Here is a 21,724-nt window from a genome sequence, read left to right on the forward strand (position 1 = left end):
AAGTTGGCAAGCTGCATAAAATGCAAATAAAAACAGTATCATGTATCCTTATATTTAATTGAATATAGTACAAAAACAACATATCTAATGTTGTAACTGAGAAATTGTATTGTTTTTGTAAAAATACATGCCCATTTTAAATTTGATGCCAGCAACATGTTTTAAAAAAGTTTGGACACGGCATGTTTACTACTTTGTTGCTTCACCTCTATCAATACTCTGTATGTGTTTGGGAACTGAGGAGACCAATTGCTGTAGTTTTGAAAATGAAATGTATTCCCATTCTTGCTTGATATAGGATTTCAGCTGCTTAACAGTTAGGGGTCTTCTTTGTCATATTTTTCGTTTCATAATGCACCAAATCTTTTCAATGGGTGACAGGTCTGGACTGCAGGCAGGCCAATTTAGCTCCCGGACTCTTTTACTACAGAGCCATGCTGTTGTAATATGTGCAGAATGTGGATTGGCATTGTCTAGCTGAAATAAGCAAGGCCTTCTCTGACCAACAAGTCGTCTGGATGGCAGCATATGTTGCTCCACAACCTGTATATATTGTTCAACATTAATGGTGCCTTCAGAGATGTGCAAGTCACCCATGCCATGTGCACTAACGCACCCCCATACCAAAACAGATGTTGGCTTTTGAACTGTGCAATGATAAGAAGCCGGACGGTCCCTCTCCTCTTTAGTCCAGAGGACGCTGTGTCCATGATTCCCAAAAATAATTTCAAATTTTGATTTGTCAGACCACGGGGACAATTTCCCACTTCGCCTCAGTCCATCTTAAATGAGCTTGGGTCCCAAGAAGGCGGCGCTGTTTCTGGATCTTGTTTATATATGGAGTCTTGCACACAGCATCTAGGGATCAGTTTCAGAAAAGGGTCATATGAAAGGCATGTCTGTTTTTGTAGATATTTCAATTTTGAACTTGGAACAGCAGAGACAGTATTCTAACAAATTAGTAGTAATGTGCTGTTACACCCCGTTTACACAAACTGCATGCCTTCATTGAAAGCGTAAGCACTCCATTTCACAGCATGCAAGTATTTTACCAAAAATAAGATACTGCGACTTGAGTAACAGTACCAATAGGATTTTTTGCAACTTTTACACAAACATGGATTGTGTGAACTTTTCATACTTTAAAAGCATATAACTGCAAGTTTGCTGTACCAATGAACCGGCTAAAACTTACTTTGAATGTGTAAAAGCAAACCCCAGTCACTTTACTTCAAATCTTTATTATTATTTTTCTTTAGAACGCTACTCCTCTTACACAGATTAAGCTAGAAATGTCTTTCAAGCTTTACAACATGTTAAGTGGTCTGGATTAAGATGCTTGCATACTGCTTGCATGTAACTTTTTAATGTCTTACATACATTTTTAAATATTTTACTTTTAAAACTTAATTTACTTTAGTGTTATTTTTTTGGAATTCTGAAAATTCCATTGTTTACATTTGAACATTCTAATATCTTCTAGAAAAGTCACAGTTGAGACTAACAACTTACTTTTTCAACTTTCAAAACCTCTTAGAGAAAACTGTCAAAGATCGTGAGGGTCGTCACATTCTCAGCTTTTGTAATCTGAAAAAGATTAAAATAAATATTATTCAGAATAAAACTTACAGCAATTTAAGGAACACAATTAACCATTTCACAATTTTTCACAAAAGTCTGCAATTTGGACCACTTTGCAAATGAGATACTACTACTGTATAACCCACTTTCCCAGCAAGATAGACCAAAAGTTAGTATTTCATATATTCCACTACTTCTCAGATAATTAAATCAGAAACAAAATGCAATTGCCTCTTACCAAACTTGAGATGCTATGCTTACTTCATTTGTAGTAACAGGATTTTTCCCTACTTTTCAAAAACAGCTCCAGTGGACAGTTCTTTTTGAACCAGATACACAAACACAGCTTTACCTAATTGTGCTGTGGTTTGTCTACATGTCACTTACAATAATCACATTTTTTTTTTATCTCTTACCCATAGATATAAAGCATTGATGGGACATACACTCACCTAAAGGATTATTAGGAACACCTGTTCAATCTCTCATTAATGCAATTATCTAATCAACCAATCTCATGGCAGTTGCTTCAATGCATTTAGGAGTGTGGTCCTGGTCAAGACAATCTCCTGAACTCCAAACTGAATGTCAGAATGGGAAAGAAAGGTGATTTAAGCAATTTTGAGCGTGGCATGGTTTTTGGTGCCAGACGGGCCGGTCTGAGTATTTCACAATCTGCTCAGTTACTGGGATTTTCACGCACAACCATTTCTAGGGTTTACAAAGAATGGTGTGAAAAGGGAAAAACATCCAGTATGAGGCAGTCCTGTGGGCAAAAATGCCTTGTTGATGCTGGAGGTCAGAGGAGAATGGGCCGACTGATTCAAGCTGATAGAAGAGCAACTTTAACTGAAATAACCACTCGTTACAACCGAGGTATGCAGCAAAGCATTTGTGAAGCCACAACACACATAACCTTGAGGCGGATGGGTACCACTCATCTCCAGTACAAATAGGAAAAAGAGGCTACAATTTGCACAAGCTCACCAAAATTGGACAGTTGAAGACTGGAAGAATGTTGCCTGGTCTGATGAGTCTCGATTTCTGTTGAGACATTCAGATGGTAGAGTCAGAATTTGACGTAAACAGAACGAGAACATGGATCCATCATGCCTTGTTACCACTGGGCAGGCTGGTGGTGGTGGTGTAATTGTGTGGGGGAGGTTTTCTTGGCACACTTTAGGCCCCTTAGTGCCAATTCGGCATCGTTTAAATGCCACGGCCTACCTGAGCATTGTTTTTGACCATGTCCATCCCTTTATGACCACCATGTACCCATCCTCTGATGGCTACTTCCAGCAGGATAATGCACCATGTCACAATGCTCAAATCATTTCAATTTGGTTTCTTGAACATGACAATGAGTTCACTGTACTGAAATGGCCCCCACAGTCACCTGATCTCAACCCAATAGAGCAACTTTGGGATGTGGTGGAACGGGAGCTTTGTGCCCTGGATGTGCATCCCACAAATCTCCATCAACTGCAAGATGCTATCCTATCAATACGGGCCAACATTTCTAAAGAATTCTTTCAGCACCTTGTTGAATCAATGCCACGTAGAATTAAGGCAGTTCTGAAGGTGAAAGGGGGTCAAACACAGTATTAGTATGGTGTTCCTAATAATCCTTTAGGTGAGTGTATATGTATAAAGTATGTGTGTGCTACAGGTTATTTTTGGAACCAATCCATGTAAGTCATGCACAATATTTGGATAGTAAGATGGTATTACAAGGTTTGTATGTTATCCAATGTATTATAATATTAACTTTTTTAATAGAACATTGAATAAGAAAGTCTCCTATTTGGCTAGCAAGCAATATCCAGTTTTCCCCAGATTGATGTTTAAAATAACTTGAGGAGTTGAGGAACTATGGCAGAGCAGTAAGTAATGGCCTCAGACTTGTACTCTTTTGAAAAGAGTAAAAATGTTTAGACATTGTACCTTTTTCAATACATAGCTGATAGACACAGGAATTCCATGACTAAATTGACTTGAGTTTTAGCGAATTGAAACAAAACATCACTACATACATTTTTCAGATCTCTCTTGCCCTTTAATACACATAGTGAGGTAATACTGTGTCTTATCTTTGCAAAAAACAAACCTTGTGTTATGAGTTGCAGATATAGGACCCAAAAGCAGACTCAGACATGTTCGGTAGAAGGTGCTTTTATGGTAGTTATTGCAATGGGGAGTGGGGAATGCAGTAGGTGGAGGTGAAGATGATACAGGCAGAGATGGAGAAAGACCAGGGCAGACAGGGTGACAGAGGGAGACTGGGGAGGTTGGCTGGTTTTGGCTTGGCGTGAAGTGAGCAGGTAGGTAGATGGGCGCGGTCCAGAGGCACAAAGAAAAGCAGAATTAGACACTCAAACAACCACGGACATAAATGAACCATAACTATGAGGACATGAGCAACAGACTGAGAGTTACTACCACAGCGTGAAGGAAACAATCTGGCGATGAGTGGCTGAAGAACCAGGGATGAGAGGCAGGTATAAGCAGTTTCAGGTAACAGAAGCCGGGATCATGACACCTTGCTCATTCTGGCCGATTGTGAGTGAAACAAATATCATTGCCTTAGAAAACTCTCAGACATGATGCACCCCACCTAAGGTCCCTCTCAGAGTGAAGGGCTCTTTTAAGCAACTTGGAAAGCGGCAATTTTTGTTAAAAATAATCTGTCAAAATTTATTGACAGGATGTTTGTTAAAATGTTGGTGTACTGAAAGGGTTGTTAAAGCAAGCCCCAGTAACTTTACCTGTACATTTCAAATTTAGTTAGTTGTTATATATTCCACCAGGGTTTTTTTCAACTTTACGCAACTCTCCCAGTCTTTTCATGCCCCTGTCCCAGGTTTTTTGAAACCTGTTGCTGGCATCAAATTGAAAGTGGAAAGAAACAATAATATTTCTCAGTTTCAATATTTGATATGTTGTCTTTGTATTATTTTCTGTTGAATATAGGGTTTAAATGATTTGCACATCATTGTATTCTGTTTTTCTTTATATTTTCAGAAGTGTCTGGTGCTTCTGAAAATCAGAGAGTCAAACATGTATGGCCCTTCTGAAAATCATGGAGTCCCAGCCAACCGAAATATAAAATGTTATGGTCATGAACTCAATTCACTCTGTCTTTTCAATCTGTTTCTCATTAGCATGCTACAGTTAGATGAGAGACATAAGTATGCAGTGATGTTTTAGTCTTGATGCAAATTGAAATTATGTAATAATTGATAAAGTTCCCCTTCCAGTTTACAACATGTACAGGTTGCAGCAGGTACATCTCTTGATTGGCTGTCTAGTAGGCATGGTGCCAAATGGTGACAGTATGTTTATATCAACAGACATACATTGTGGTCCATTCAATCAATTATTGTATGCTAATCTTTTACTCTGCTAAAATTCAGGGCAATGATGATGATGATAATAATAATAATGGCTAGTGACAAGCACAGGTTTAGCTCAAAATAACTTAAATGTCAAAAGAGGAAAATGTATTACAAAGCTACAACTACGCATAATATACTTTACAGAGAATATCAACAAAATGTAACTAGATCAATACTAGCTAGAATCACATTAACTTCAAGTAATGGAGGCATATATCTCCAAACATGTTGGTTACTTCTCGCATAACCAGAAGTAACCATAAACATGTGAAGGTTATTCAAACATTGTTGTAGAGGTTGTTTTGCTAGTTAACTACTACACATTATCTGAGCATGAAAAATAATAAATGACAACAAGGTGATTTATTTCAGATGGCAAAGGGAGACACTAAACATAATCCAGCTGGTTAGTTTAGCTAACTATGATTGCACATATGACAACAATTCATGGCTTAAATGTAATGTCTGAAAAGGGACATGTCTAGCAATACTTCCACTGACCACTGTATGAAATAATGTAGTTGAAACGGGTGGTCAAATGAGAAACATGGGAGTACAGTTCTTGTGTTATGACTGCAGTAAAATAAATGCATATGACTCATCAACATATTCTGCAAGATACAGTATTTTCCTCAAAATACTTGTGGTGTTGCATTCTGGCAAGCATACAGTCTAGCTTGCAGGTCTTCAAAATGGCCTTTTATTGACTCTAAATTACAAACTCCCCTAACAGTCCTGGGTTCTACATTTTTTTGGTTTCATGTACCTAGCTTAAACGTTAAACTTCATAGTCAAATTGCATGTTAATATCATCGTTCAATCTAGACTGTCTACTATTTCAGCTTTGGCTAACAGCTTTTCTAAACGTTAGTTACATTTAGCAAATTATTCCGGAAGTGTGCAGTCACACAACCAAACACTTTCTGTTCCATTCCAGTAATAAGTATACTTTTCCAAGTTATGAGTATTGCCTTCCTCTGTACTGTGTAATTTGATGCTGCAGCTTGTTTTATGCAGATGTGTTTTTTTATCTGTTCCAGTCTCTTTTTCTAAACCTGTAGCATTACCATGATGGCAGTGACTTAGTGACTATATCAATTGCTCTTTGGAGATAGCTTATTTAGATAACTACAGTCTAGAGTTCATTCCAATGCCCCAAAGTGGTCCATTAACACTGAGCTGTAAAAGTAATGTCATGAAATCCCTAGTTTCTTCTTGTTGCAATATATGCAAACTTTCTTTTCATGATTAGTTTACATCATGTGTCAATGTCTGATGAGAGATAAATGGATAGGCGACCTTGTCTCTTTGCTGTTACAGTGAATCCTGACATGTTCTCTATAGCTGATACCTGGGATATGTTAATGCCAATATATGATAAAAATGAAAGGAATACCACCATCCACTTTTTGAAAATAAAGACAGATGCTTGAGATGCTTTAAATATCAATGAATCAGAGAGTTTGTTCATCTTTTAATAAAAAACAAAATCTAAAAGATATTGTATATCCAGAAGCGTATTTTTTGTTGTTTTTTTAGATTTAAAAAAAAGTTTAACGTTATAACGAGATACCAGCTCCAAATTACAAGATTAACTTAGCGATGCAGCACAATATTTTTTTTCTTCACATTACGGTTCAGGGCTTTCGTAGATATCCGTTATGTAAATGAATAGTATTTTATCATTTCAAACTACTAGCTTGTACTTGCTAAGTGTGATAAGGGTGGTTCACTGACTGAGACTGGCTGATTGGAGAAACCCACTTTTTAGACAGGCGATCTGGGTTCACTTGGCCCACTTGTAAACTCATGTTACCTTAGCTAATATATATCACCTAGACCTAAACATTTTGATTGTAACAACAGGCCTGGCAACCGTAGCCTGTAATTAGTGCCAAGATTTTACAGGCTATTTACCAGTGTTATTTACATTTGAAACAAAATATTGACCGATAATTATCCTCATCAATCAATGTTGGTCTATTATAAGCCATTTGATTGTATGAGACTCTCAGTCCACCACAGTCATCTTTTTGTATTTAGATGCTGGCTTTTAAATCCACTTGAACACCAAAAGTGTTTTCACAACACTCTCTAAAATTCCATTGTTCTGATTGAACAACCACTTTGGGTGTTTAGAGTACATCCATTCTGTTTTGAAATTAATTATATGTACCATAAGACTTACAGTAGTCTACATTCCCGAAAACACACTTCTGAACACCAGATCTCTGTTTAGGTGTGTTAGGTGTGTTGCCTGGTGTACTACCTGGTTTTATAAAAATTATGGTTTTAAACAGTGTATATTTACTTATCTAATGTAGGACTGCATGGATTGAAATAAACAATGTTAGAAATAAATCCACCAATTTTTGGTGTGTAACAATATATAAATCCATTTAAGTAGAGTAAGTAATTGACAAGATCAAGGGCTTTTGTTATTCATGAAGAGTCGTTAATATCAGATAAGATTGTAGTAAACTATAATCTGTCAGCAGGATTAACAAAAAGAATAATAATTAAAGATAATAAAAAATGGGAAAATTGCAATGCTTCTAAGCTTATCTATTGTTTGATTACACAATGAGGGACATACTATTATTACTATATAACACAGCCATACAATGGATTTCAGTTTAATTATTATAATCAAGGTCTAATCCATAAATTATTTTATGTGAATAGGCTAATATTAGAGATGGGAGGCTTTTGGGTTTAAAAAGTGGTTAGAAAGTATGAATAAAGAGTATCTTTTCTGTCTAATTTATTGTAGAATATTTATTTGCAAGTCTTGGGCACATTTCAAACTGAAGAAAATGGCCTTATTGTCTTGCATGTGTTGTGTTGTATTACAATTTTTTCTTACTTGAGCACTTTTGTCCAACCAGAATTCCCTTGTCAAAAACTTGCAGGCCATAACTGAGACACTGTTGGCCAGTATGACAAATGTTATTTGCCAAAATGCACTACACTGAAAACAGCAAATACATGACAATCAATTATTTGCATCAAAACCTACAAGTTGTTATCTCATGAAAGGTTATTTCAATCATTCATTAGACATTATCCCAACAAATACTAAATATTATACCCTAGCATGGTTACCACTCTTCTATATATATGGGCCAGTTTTTAATACTGTAATTATAGTTTGTACCATAAAAAGCACGAAAAATATATTACAGTATCACACCATAATCTGTTTTTGTTGCCACTAAAATGATTCTGCTAGTGATGACCGATGCAATAGGAATGTCAGGAGCATGAATATCCAACATCAAAAGGATATATTTGACTTTTTTTTTAATTTTGGCTTTAACAAATTTCAATGATATATACATACAGACAATAAAATGAATATACTCCAAATTAGCAAAACACTGTACAAACAAACCAATGTCAAACATTTATTTTAAGTACTGTAAGTCTGAAATGCAGTGTGTGGCATAATAACATTCATGTTATTTTTGAATATTCTTATTATTGATGCCACAGGTGCCACTGGTGGTGCATAACCTCTCAAATGGAAAGGCCATGACTGACAACTTGGTCAATAACTGTGGTACCAATCTAAAATGAAAAAATAATATTGCCCTTCAATGTCTCCACCAACACCCATCACGACCCCTCTTCCCTTTACCTTGTTCGGTCCATTCTTGCAACTCAAATGTCATTTTTTTTATGTATGAATAAGGACTGATTACTGTTTGAACAATTATGGGAATAGGTTTTGTATACTTGCAGAAAAGGTTCACATTCAAGGGAGTAGGTTGAATCAGATTTGAAGAAATGTTTCAAATTAGTTTGACATGATTTACTCAACTACGTTTTCAATGTTTCGTAAAGAGTGTACTTCACATTTTTCAAACATGTAATTAGCATCTGCATTGTGAATGGAAAGAGATGACAAATTGCTTTTGCAAAAAAGAATACCACTGTGGACCTTAGGTTATACTGGAGATCACCTGGACCCAGACTTTATTACAAGTATCTTAGTAATCGAGAAAAGCTGTTACTCAAATAAGATTAGTGGATATACGATTTCACAGAGCAGGCACACTGCCTAACCCTTTTGCATAGTCCTCTACATGTATTATAGGGACATGAATTACATTTGCATTTTTAAGTTATAACTTAAGAACTTGATGAACAGATATGCTTTGTCACTTTTGTACTGTATGAATAAATATCTTAAGTCCTAAGTGAAATGCTTGTCTATCAGATCCTAACTGGTGAAGTCAGTAAAAGAAAGTTATTGACATAAAAGTTCACACAAGTGTAAATCACACATTTAGAAATACAGTCCAGATTTCTTGTAATCAGTAGGACGATCTAAATGGTTCTATGCAAAAATACAAACATTAACTTGAAAGCATATAAATGAACGTAAGTGACCAGTGTTCAGCAACTAGAACGTAATTGCATCTGAATGTGTGGATGTGTGATAGTGAGCGCGAGTGTGTGAGAGAGCAACTCTGTGTGCGTGCGTGCATGTGTGTGTGGCCGTCCATGAAGACAATGTTATTGAGCAGGTACATGGTGAGTGTGTGCAGATAAAACCGGATGTGTGTTTTGTGTGTGCAAAAGGGCTCCAAGGTGCAGATCAGGGCTTTTTTTTCTCAGTCTATCCAGGTTACAATGCTCCTGAACAATCTCTCTCTGCCAGATGTTATCAATATGAACAATGCTGGCTCGACTGGGTGAGGTCCATAATGAGGTCTTTCTGTGGCTCCGTAAGGAGTAAAATAATGTTGTGGAAAGAAGGCGGCATGCCCCAGATGGTGCATTAAGCTTACCTCACCAGCCTCTGAAGAGCCATAGGAACACTTCCAGAGCAGCAGTCATACTGCGGGATGATTCAGCCTGAGGGTGTGCTCTGGACATTACATCTGTAAAACTTTACATCTGTAAAACATCAGTGTCTGTCCGCTAGCACCATTTCAGATAGCTGGTGATGTGCTCTTGTTTATGTTTTTATTTCTTTAAGACCGGATCTTGCGTGGACACAGTCTTTACCGTCACAGTACTTATTTTCAGTAAAGAGAAGCTGCTAGGAGCACAAGAAAATGATAAGCTGTTGACATTTGCTTCTTTCTTTTTTTGTCTGCCGTTTAACATTTAGGTTCGTGTTGATAATACCAACGCTTTGACTTGCTTTCCAAACAAACCACACAGATAGAAATATATTTTTAAAACCAGTCAGGGCATTAACTGCCAGCAAACCTCTTGCTAATGATAAGACATGACATCTTGAAATGTTAATCTCACAGAGCAGACACAATTTCCAACTATCTATAAATGCATTTTTCTTACATATTATATTCTGACATAAGAATAATTTTCAGTAAATACTTGAACATGTCCAATGGAAATCCTTTAGTCACTATTGTTCATTATAAAGTACAGGTTAAAGACTATTTCCAGTGAACTTGTACTACTGTAGCATGGGTTGAAATCTGTCCCCCTGCTGTTATTTTACTGCTATTGTTTTACTGCTATTTTCACAACAACATATGCTCAAAACTATAAACACAGTTCTCGCACAATACTCACACCCTAAGGACCAAGCCCCAGACTTCGCACCCAATAATTACAATTGTACTAAAAATCATACAATCTGTCATTTAAATAAAACTATGTGTTCCAGAATTATCCATATGAATTTTGCACTTGGCATGATGATTTTATAGACTGCAAATTATACAAATACAATATATTTATCATTTTGTGGGTTTGCACTGTAATTCACAGAGACGTGCAATTTATTCCAAGATGACAAAGGGAAAAAGAGAGAGGGTTATAGTCTCAATTCTATAAAAAGAACAACAATTACATTTTACAGAACATGAATTCGAGTCACAAGTTCAGGTCATTTTCATGTACTATCCTATGTGTGCTTATGCATATAGAGTCAGAGTACAGAAAACTGGGTGGTCAGCCCAGTAGTCAGATAAGTTTACAGTAAGTGATCTATGGTTTGGCTGTACTCTTAATCTAGTTTCCCTCATTGTTATGGTCAAGTACAGTGTCACAAACTTCACTGTTCTTCTTCCTTTTCCTATTTCTCATCCACCTTCTCTATGTCGTCCTCTGTCTCTGATGTTCTTATCCATTGAACACTGATAAGCTTACCAGTAGCCCTTTTCATTCATGTCAACATCCTGATTCTTTGTTGAATAGTTATGCTTCTTAGTGTTTACAACTCATTGAGTGTTAGAATTGCAATGATTTGAGTTTTGTTACTGAATGGCAGTTTTTGCAACTGGACAACATGGTGACAATTGTGCTTAACAAAGAGTTGTGTGTAGAATTGTGCTAAAAAGTGTGAAGGGAACAGAGATTTGTTTTAAAACAGGTGAATAGTTCTTAGGGGTTTGGATACATGGTCTTCCCTTAGAAAATGGTTTTGTTCATACAGTAGAACCTGTTTTAGTGTAGCAATAATGAAAAACTGCAATTTTGTCATGTTATACAGAAAGAAAATAGTTGCTTAAAACAGGTTAAGTTGAGAGTAATCCCAGTGTCTTATGTGGATAAAGTCATGACTTCATCATCCCAGTACTTTTTTGTCAGAAAAAGAAAGCTGCTAGGGGAATATAAACGATAAGCAGTTGACATTTCAATTTTTTTTCTGTCTGCCATTTAACATTTGGTTCACAGTCAATAATTTTGATAATACCATACCTTTGACTTCAATGACTCATATGTCATTTTTTTTGTTGATTCCTGTACCGTGAGCAAAGACAGACCTTTTACAAAAATAGGTTGTAAAACTAATCAGTGCATCTACTACCAACTAAATTCTTGCTAATGATACGATATGTGAGATCATGACATTTTGACATACTGTAGGTTCTTCCTGATGTACAGTGATGGAAATAGATACTGTAAAACAAGTAGAAATTGTCCAAAGCCCTCTTTGTTTCACCTTAGCTGTTAATGAAAACCAGACCCATTCAGCAATATTTATAAAAATATATTTCACAAAGTAGGAAACAATACAGGATATCTTAGATTACATTACAGGGAGTAATTAATTAAACATACACATTTATAAGCATTAAAGCACAGTATAAAATATGATCTGCATGTAAGACTATTTCATATATATTGTTAAGTCTACTGAGAACTGCCATATATTGTATCAGTACAAATTGAGTATGCACGCAGCTGTAGTGCCATCTTAGATTCTCATGTGCAAGAGCTAACGTGCATAGACAAAACCTACCACCTCAATGAAAGCTAAGGACATTAGCAGTAACTCTATGTACATGTATTTTTTTATACTACTATCATACAGCGTGGTACAATATGCAAGAGTCTGTATTTTCATTTTCATGGGTTGATGTTTCCAGTGGTTCCTAAATGAAACAGAATGTTAAGGGGTTGAATATTCACATCAATTAAATAATCCCAGCTATTGTGCTTAAATGGTTACTTGTAACTCTGTGTACAGAATAATGAGAAACAGTATACACACACACACACACACTATATGTATGTGTAAAAGTTCTCCTTACTTCTAATATCTAAATTAAATTGAATCTGTATTTTAATTTACACTAATTCCTGTTTTCTAAATACCAGTTTAATGGCAATATCCAAACATTTTTAGATCCAATGAAATAGCTTTAGGGGTGGAAAGAATTGCTGAAAATACCTAAATCTAAACTCCCACTGACGTATAAGCTGTAGCACATAAAAAACGCAAATAAGAACAGATATATAAAAAACAAATCATAACACAACAATGAAGAATCGACAAGATCATTTAAAAAAAACATTTGAATACAATTGTATTTAATGCTTGCTTCTGTAAAAAGAAGGCCTCAAAGTTTCTACATTTCAATTTTTTTGTCTTTCGCTTTAGTCTTTTATAGGCTAGTAATATTTGCGAACCACACCTGGGAGCGTGTAAATACAAATAGTTGTATAAAGCAAGACGTCTGGCTCAGACAGTTTATAAATGTGGCCACCTGGTATCAAATAATATCTAAACTAATTCCTTTGAAGCCAATATTGAAGTTGTTCAACATTGTAATGTAGACCATATTGCTTTTTCTTTTAGTTTCCGATTAGCTTGGTGGGAAAAGATCTGAGGTCCACTCAGTAGTACCATTGTTCTGTGGCCTTAGAGGTTGAACTTTCATCATGTTGTCGAGGCTGTAAAACGTCACACAATCCATCTGTCTTCTTTCATCAGGCAACTACCAAAAATCCAGGTCTTTATGCTTCTGGCAGTCACAGCAAATGACAAATACCCAAAATACTGCTAGACACTCCACGACGGAATCTAAGTTACACTCCACAAGAATCATAGACCTCCTAATATAGACTTTGTTAAGTTTGGCTCAACAATACATGTGCGCTTGATGTGATAGATGACGAACGCTATACTTCACTCTAAGAGTAAAAAAGGTGGCCCCCTTTTTTAAACAGCTGTTTCTAAAAGCTGGCAAACCCTAGCATAATACACAAGTATGTGGACAAAATCAAAGGGTCTCTGTTGATCTAAGGTCAAGTCTCCTTATCGCTTTCACCCACTGAGTAGAGCTCCCCAAGTCTTCTGAAACGCGGACCCCACTCTCTGAGGTAGTCATAGTTCTGGTCAGAGTCTGAAGACGCAGTCTCCAGGGAGCTCAGAGAACCAGCAATGGAGCCCCGGCCCTCGTAGCCGTAGATCTGGATGGAGTCATACGGAGGGGCCGTGGGGTCGTTGTCGGCCTCGTGGAGTCGGACATTGATGAACTCATCCACATCCACGCCATTAGGGCCACCACTCTGCCTGGGCATGAACTGCAGGTCCGGTTTGATATCCTTGCGGGGCAGGTAGCCATTGATTCCGTCTGGGTTTTGCAGTGTGGCAATATCAAAGGCCTCTGTGTCTTCTTCCCCGCCCCCTTCATCGTCATAGCGGATTATGTTCTCCCGCACATCTTCGTCATCTTTGATGATAAGTGGCTTGTTTTTGTGTCTTCTCAGCGTCACAAACAGCACCACTATAACTGCCAAACAAGTGGACATGTCAAGGTCATATGCTCATTAGCAAAATATTTGTAGAGGTTTAGCAATGTTAAGCATCAGTGTTATCTTACCTAAAAGTAGTACAATGCACGCAAGAATGGCAATCAAAGCCCCCATGCTGAGGCCAATGGGCAGGACGTAGGCCTCCACGTTGCACGACTGAACGATACCCTCCCTGCTGCACCCACACACTCGGATGGTCAACGTGTTAGTGCTGCTCATCGGTGGATTTCCGTTGTCAGTCACAATTATGGGCAGGAAATACATCTCCTGTTTCTGGCGCCGGAAGGTGTCATGCTTGGCTAAAACACTGATGGAGTTGTCTGTGGGGAGAGAAAGAAATGGTGAAAATACCGGCAGCAAAGTAGCTTCTGTTTATTAAATTCCCATTTTTTGATAGTGTGCTACACCACATTCTCTCCAGAATCAAAATAAAAGTGATCATTTGAAATGAACAGTGGTTGTATAGGCCGGCCAGGTGGTTTGTATAATTGCAGTATACCCTGTTGAAGTCTGTTCCAGTTTGAGAACTCTGTAATATATTGAACCTTACTATGTCATACCCATTTTAAGATGTGGAAATGAAGGTACATGAGTGTGACAGTGACTTAGATGATGTTACAAGGCAACCCAGAGAGGTGCCAGGGCCTCTTTGATGACACTTCTGTGAAGCTCTGTGTTCATTATCCAGCTAACCATATCCACTCCCCCACATACTGTCAAACACTTCATATTCCTGTAAAAATATATTAAAGCTTGTGTAACAGAAGATGTAGTACATTTCTGATAGTTTCAATCCCATTTTCTAAACTCTGTCTGACCATGCATCTCAGAGAGATTTGAAAACTCAGCAATAAGGCCTAAACAAAACAAGTAAAAGGACTAATTGTACAATGAAAGTAGAGCAAAGTATAAAAACATACCTGGTCAAACAACTGCTGTGTATACAAATACACAATATTTGTGTGAAAAAAGTATCTGTTCACATCCAAATGGAAAAAATAAATAATAGTAATTTCACCGGGACACAACCAACTACATTAAGATATTTAGATTTTTTTTTTTCTTGATGATTATGGCTGGATTTGTTGTCATCATTTGATTACAGATGAGTAAACATTGTATTGAGTAAATTCCATGCCATATATTTTTTAAATGTGATATTGTGTCAGTCTTTGCTGCAACAAACACAGTAGCATTACATTTACAGTATTACAGAGGAGATGAAGTTCATCTCTGGTATTTTAACCGACGTTAAAACCTAAATAGCATGTGTGCAGTAGGAGAGATACCTCCATGCTAGCTGGATGACCTTGTTCCCTGGCCCTGGCTAACCCTATCCACTCCACAGCACAGTCGCTGCAATTAGAGTCATCATCACAAACAAACCAGCATATACAAGTTCAAAGGGTGTGCTATCTTCAGTGGAGTGGCTCTGCCTGTTGTTGGCAGATAGAAATAGCAATGCAAGTGCTTTGCCTTTATTTCTCACACATTGGCTACTGCGAGTCACTACAATTGCTAAACATAGACTTAAAATATTACACCAATCCATGTTTGCTAGGCAAAAGGGAGAAATATGCCTTTGGGCAGTTGAATGAAATTCAACATACAGTTCCGGAAAGAATTAAGAGACCACTGCACCTTTTTCTTTCCTTTCAAAAAAGTTGAAAAGGAGGGTTTTGAGTGAGGGTTAAAATTAAGAGACCTCTGCAAACTGAACACTTCTGTTCCTCACTCAAAACCTACCTTTTCAACTTTTTTGGAAAGGAAAGAAAAAGGTACAGTGGTCTCTTTATTCTTTCCGGAGTTGTATATCATATTTACCCGCAGATTATGTGTAATACATCACTGTTTGTTTGTTTATTTGTTCATCTGACATACACATTTTGAAAACCGTCATTGGTCTATTACACAAAAATTTAATTATCATGATGTTCTCAGTTTCACTTCTATTTTGACCTCCTAGTGTGACAGTATCACTAAATAGGAAAATTAGGGGTTTAATTGCACATCCTCTCTAAAAAAAATCTAACGATAAAATACCATATAATATGTGACTGTATTATTTTACGATTGCTTATGTTTTTTTTCCTTTACAACTTGTGAATTCTCTGAACACACCTGTTTCCATGGTGGCAGATTTCCATTAAGATAAAGAGGCCTGGGCATTTGATGTCCAGATTCTATATATGTTCCTTTTGCTAGACACACCAGTTCCCTTTGCCTGCAGCCTACACATCAAAACAGGCGGACAGAACCAGATGAAGATTATTCGCCCCGAGCTCTTTGAAAACATTACGCTACAACATCAGGATGAGCACAGCTCTTCAGTGAGAGTAATGGAGAAGAGCAGGGGAGGGGAAAAGGAGACCAGATAGCCTGCTAAACCAATCGTCGTATTTAGCAAACAAATTTAGTGCCATCTGCCATGCGGCAACAGCTCTCAGAAAGTCACCCTACATTGAGCTGCGAGACTTCCCACAGACGATTTGGATCCTACTCATTTACTTTCTTTCAAAATGCAGTGGGGAGTAAAGAGTAGCTGATGACCAGACTATTGAGCATCTGCTAACTACAGGGTTGGGGAGTAACGGATTACATTCAATCCGTTACATGTAATCAGTTAGATAACAATTTTGCTGAAATCTGTAAGTACCAAAAACATGGTCTTCAAAATAAATATGTATTTGTCAAAAGCAGACTACTTCTTGGTATACGCTTGAATTCAGAAGAGATGTATGTTTGTTGTAGTTTCTAACAAAAGCCTTGAATATTGTAATAATTAATTAGCTTTTCTGTGCTTTCAAACCAAAATGTTTTATTTTATTCCAATTATCAGTATCGCTATACAAAGTGGTGCAAACCTATCTCGATAAGAAACTGAAAAACAGTAAACAATTATATATTGATCTATAATCAATATAAATAACAGTTCAGCCCATCTTCACCAGGACAATAATTCAGGCTATACCTGCAGGTTGCTTTGTTTATTTCAAAAGTAACTTGTTTGGATGGCTATTGGCACTGTCTAAAGATGTTTAGGCTGTACCTTCTTAGTGCCTTCAACGTTATGGTATAATGATTCAACATATTGTGGGAAAGTTATCAGGACTTTTAAAGAGAACAAGGTTCTTAGCAGTGAACACTCCGCTCAGTGATTGTGTACAGTGGAGATAAGTCTTGATTTCCAGTAAATCTGAGAAATATAGCTGCATATAGGTAAGGTTGCACTTGTACTGGACTCTAAAAAAGTAACATTGTAATTTGGTTGATATTTACAGTTAAGATGTTCGATATGCGGCGGCCGAAATGAGCTTTCTCCGCAGGGTGGCCGGGCGATCCCTTAGAGATAGGGTGAGAAGCTCGGTCACCCGGGAGGAGCTCAGAGTAGAGCCGCTGCTCCTCCACATCGAGAGGGGTCAGCTGAGGTGGCTTGGGCATCTTTTTCGGATGCCTCCGGAACGCCTTCCTGGGAAGGTGTTCCGGTCCCGTCCCACCGGGAGGAGACCCCGGGGAAGACCTAGGACTCGCTGGAGGGACTATGTCTCCCGGCTGGCCTGGGAACGCCTCGGTGTCCCCCCGGAAGAGCTAGAGGAAGTGTCTGGGGAGAGGGAAGTCTGGGCATCCCTGCTTAGACTGCTGCCCCCGCGACCCGGCCCCGGATAAGCGGAAGAAGATGATGACATGTTCGATATGCAGGTGTCAATTGCAGTTTATTTCTGGATCTTAAAAAATATATATATATTGTAGAATGAATACAATGGTTTTATTAGATTTATAATAATTCAAGATGTATTATTGACTGTGGTTAAATTTAAATGTGTATAATTGTGTTTAATCAATCACTGGAAGCCATAACCACTTGATATAACTGCACTGTAAGTGAGTTTGCGGACGCTGGTGTTTGCATTTGCATGAGCGAATACGTGCACAGGACATTGCAAGGTTGCAACCACTCCATGTTTGTGTTCACTGGGCAAAACATACCAGACACTGTGATGTAGAGTATGCATACAGTGGGGAGAACAAGTATTTGATAAACTGACGATTTAGCAGGTTTTCCCACTTACAAAGCATGTAGAAGTCTGTCATTTTTATCATAGTTACTCTTCAACTGTGAGTGACGGAATCTAAAACAGAAATCCAGAAAATCACATTGTATGATTTTTAAGTAATTAATTTGCATTTTATTGCATGACATAAGTATTTCATACATCAGAAAAGCAAAACTTAATATTTAGTACAGAAACTATTTTGCAATTACAGAGATCATACGTTTCCTGTAGTTTTTGACCAGGTTTGCAGACACTTCTACAGGGATTTTGGCCCACTCCTCTATACAGACCTTCGCCAGATCCTTCAGGTTTTGGGGCTGTCGCTGGGCAATACGGACTTTCAGCTCCCTCCAAAGATGTTTTATTGGGTTCAGGTCTGGAGACTGGCTAGGCCACTCCAGGACCTTGAGATGCTTCTTATGGAGCCACTCCTTAATTGCCCTGGCTGTGTGTTTCGGGTCGTTGTCATGCTGGAAGACCCAGCCATGACCCATCTTCAATGTTCTTACTGAGGGAAGGAGGTTGTTGCCCATCCATCCATCCCTCAATACGGTGCAGTTGTCCTGTCCGCTTTGCAGAAAAGCATCCCCAAAGAATGATGTTTCCACCTCCATGCTTCACGGTTGGTATGGTGTTCTTGGGGTTGTACTCATCTTTCTTCTTCCTCCAAACACGGCGAGTGGATTTTAGACCAAAAAACTCCATATTTGTCTCATCAGACCACATGACCTTCTCCCATTCCTCCTCTGGATCATCCAGATGGTCATTGGCAAACTTCAGACGGGCCTTGCGTGCGCTGCAGGATTTTAATTCATGACGGTGTAGTGTGTTACTAATGGTTTTCTTTGAGACTGTGGTCCAAGCTCTCTTCAGGTCATTGACCAGGTCCTGCCGTGTAGTTCTGGGCTGATCACTCACCTTCTTCATGATTACTGATGCCCCACGAGGTGAGATCTTGCATGGAGCCCCAGACCGAGGGAGATTGACCATCATCTTGAACTTCTTTCATTTTCTAATAATTGCGCCAACAGTTGTTGCCTTCTCACCAAGCTGCTTGCTTATTGTCCTGTAGCCCATCCCAGCCTTGTGCAGGTCTACAAATGTATCCCTGATATCCTTACACAGCTCTCTGGTCTTGGCCACTGTGTAGAGGTTGGAGTCTGTTTGATTGAGTGTGTGGACAGTTGTCTTTTATACAGGTAACGAGTTCAAACAGGTGCAGCTAATACAGGTAATGAGTGGAGAACGGGAGGGCTTCTTAAAGAAAAACTAACAGGTCTGTGAGAGACGGAATTCTTACTGGTTGGTAGGTGATCAAATACTTACGTCATGCAATAAAATGCTAATTAATTATTTAAAAATCATACAATGTGATTTTCTGGATTTTTACAGACCTCTACATGCTTTGTAAATAGGAAAACTTGCAAAATCGGCCATGTATCAAATATTTTTTCTCCCCACTGTATCTACGGATATCACTTGGACTTTTATTGATACTACATCTCTTACAATGTGAATCACACTGCTGCTTTCTGAATAATTTGTGCCTTTGACCAACTGATTGTGGTTGTGAATGGCTGTTCACAAATATATATTATTGAATGTAGCCTATGCAATCAAGTAATGGTGGATTGAATAAGCGTAGCCTAAGTTTTCTATCAATCATTGTTTTTGCAACCCATGACAGCCAGTGAAAAATCTACTGTTGCGACAGCATAGTTTGGATTCCAGCCCAAATGGAATACAAGTTTGACGGGGTAGCCCACCTTCTTAACTCCTCCGCAGTGATGTGCTCCACAATATGTCAAAACCTAGTTTCATTTCAGGAGACCACAAGTACTGTGCTGATTCAATACTTTTTTATACAATAGGGCTGGCTTGGCACATCATGTTCAAACTTGTGCACTTGTAATAGAGTTTAAGACCCTGAAATTATTGAGATATCAAAGTGGCACAGAGAAAAGCATAAACAATTTTCCAATAGCAAATTAATTCTTTGACAGACGTTCTATCATATCCAATGCTATGAGAGCAGCATTTGATTTTCAACAATGTTTTAATGCAATGGGCCTAATCACTCCATCATGACAGTAAAACAATGCAGTAGGTTTATAAGTCCTTTGTTTTATTTCCGTTTTTTAATTATGTTCAGCATTTCCAAGTCCATTTTTTGAACATCAAATGTTATTTAATAATTTGGAATTTGTTGATTTCATTATGACCTCCGTTAGCTACAGTTGAAAGCAGCAGCTAATCTTCCTGGGGTACACCCAAAACATAGATCACATGTTACAAAACATTAATATACACGTACGGTACAAAGACATAACATAAAGTATATAGTAGACCTGTCAATTTTATTAGTCTGGCATTCGATTCAACCTTGAACAAACCGGTTTAATTATAAGACCCACAGCAGAAGTGCCAATTACATTTCTCCCTAGCATTCCCTAAGCAGGTCTGTTCATCCTTATTGCATATGTTCTGGAAACACAAGGAAATAAATGCATTTCACAAGGTCGCAAATAACACAATCTCCCCAAATACAATGATAACAGCTTTGCAGTCTATTTCTCTACAGAGACAATTTAGTGCGCTTGGCTTTAGTTGTGTTAATTAAATTAACAGGATTTCTGTTACCCTTCACCTTATCATATGTTGGTCTGAAAGGATTTAAGATGGTCTTGTGCTAGGCAATGTACTTGTTCATGAACAGAAACAGGGTTTTGTTTGTGCCTTGTTGCTGTATACACACCTTGGCAGGTCTGTATGACTGGAAATATAGAAGAATGACTAGAAGTCAGGCTTTGTTTTCTAATGTCGAGATATAGCCTAATCGTGTTATCTGTACTGAATCATACATTGAAATGTATACTATAGTTTTTGAAGTTGGGATTGCCTGAAAGATAGAAAGCTGGATTGATGTCTTTACTTGACCAGTTCAAGAGTTTCTGGGGGTAGGATAATGTGTGCTAATTATACAAATGTATAGTTGTACAGTTGTATAATTACAAATATTTTGACTTGGTATAGTCAAAACATTCTATAGAATATTTGTTGAGTCTTTGGTGACCTTAAACCACTTAGTGAATTATTCAATGCAAATTATGTAAATGGTTAATGGAAGATTTTAGGGAATATTTAGTTAGAAGCTAAACTTATGAAAGTTGGTTTGGAGTTGCTTTAACGGTGTAGAAGGAGATTGAAATTGACAACATTTCCCCATGTAAGTGTATGCACCCTTTTTCCTATTGAATACTTTTAAATATTGTTATATTTAAGTGTGTATAAAATGTATCTAAGGCAATCTAAGCTTGGTCCAACTGTACATTTAAAAGTTGGTTTTGTGTTGATTGTGATAAAAAAAAGCAAAGTAGGAAAGAAATCTATAGTTGTGCTTTGCCTTTGGCAAGCTTGTGTAATAATTTATTATATTTGTAAAGCGCTTTTCTTCATACAAGAACAATCTGTGCCAAATGCAAAAAAAAATAAAAGAGCCAAAGCGAAACACATACAACAATTTTATATATACTGTATATGTATTTTGCTTAGTTTCTTTTTTCTGATGTTTCCCTGTAAGTTGTTGAAATTATAGGGACAAATTAGAGTTTTATAAAGGTAGGCCATTAAATTAAGATGTGTCTTAAGACATGTTTTAAACGCCAC

The 21,724-nt window shown here is 37.6% G+C and overlaps 1 protein-coding gene across 5 annotated transcripts in view; it reads right to left on the reverse strand.

Annotated features, from left to right (window-relative positions):
- Positions 1-11,938: 11,938 nt before the first annotated feature.
- cdh8 (cadherin 8) overlaps positions 11,939-21,724 on the reverse strand; it is a 115,931-nt gene continuing 106,145 nt past the window's right edge. For 4 of the 5 annotated variants that reach the window (XM_020051809.2, XM_020051807.2, XM_020051813.2 and 1 more), the window contains exons 11-12: positions 14,072-14,323; positions 11,939-13,981 (exon numbers count right to left, since the gene is read on the reverse strand). In XM_020051809.2, coding sequence (XP_019907368.1) covers positions 13,494-13,981; positions 14,072-14,323 — 740 coding nt within the window. In that variant the 3' untranslated portion in view covers positions 11,939-13,493. The remainder of the gene's footprint in view (positions 13,982-14,071; positions 14,324-21,724) is intronic. The other variant, XM_010863925.4, reaches the window with a different exon arrangement.

Source organism: Esox lucius, chromosome 2 (assembly GCF_011004845.1).
Source record: "Esox lucius isolate fEsoLuc1 chromosome 2, fEsoLuc1.pri, whole genome shotgun sequence".
Classification (NCBI taxonomy): domain Eukaryota; kingdom Metazoa; phylum Chordata; class Actinopteri; order Esociformes; family Esocidae; genus Esox; species Esox lucius.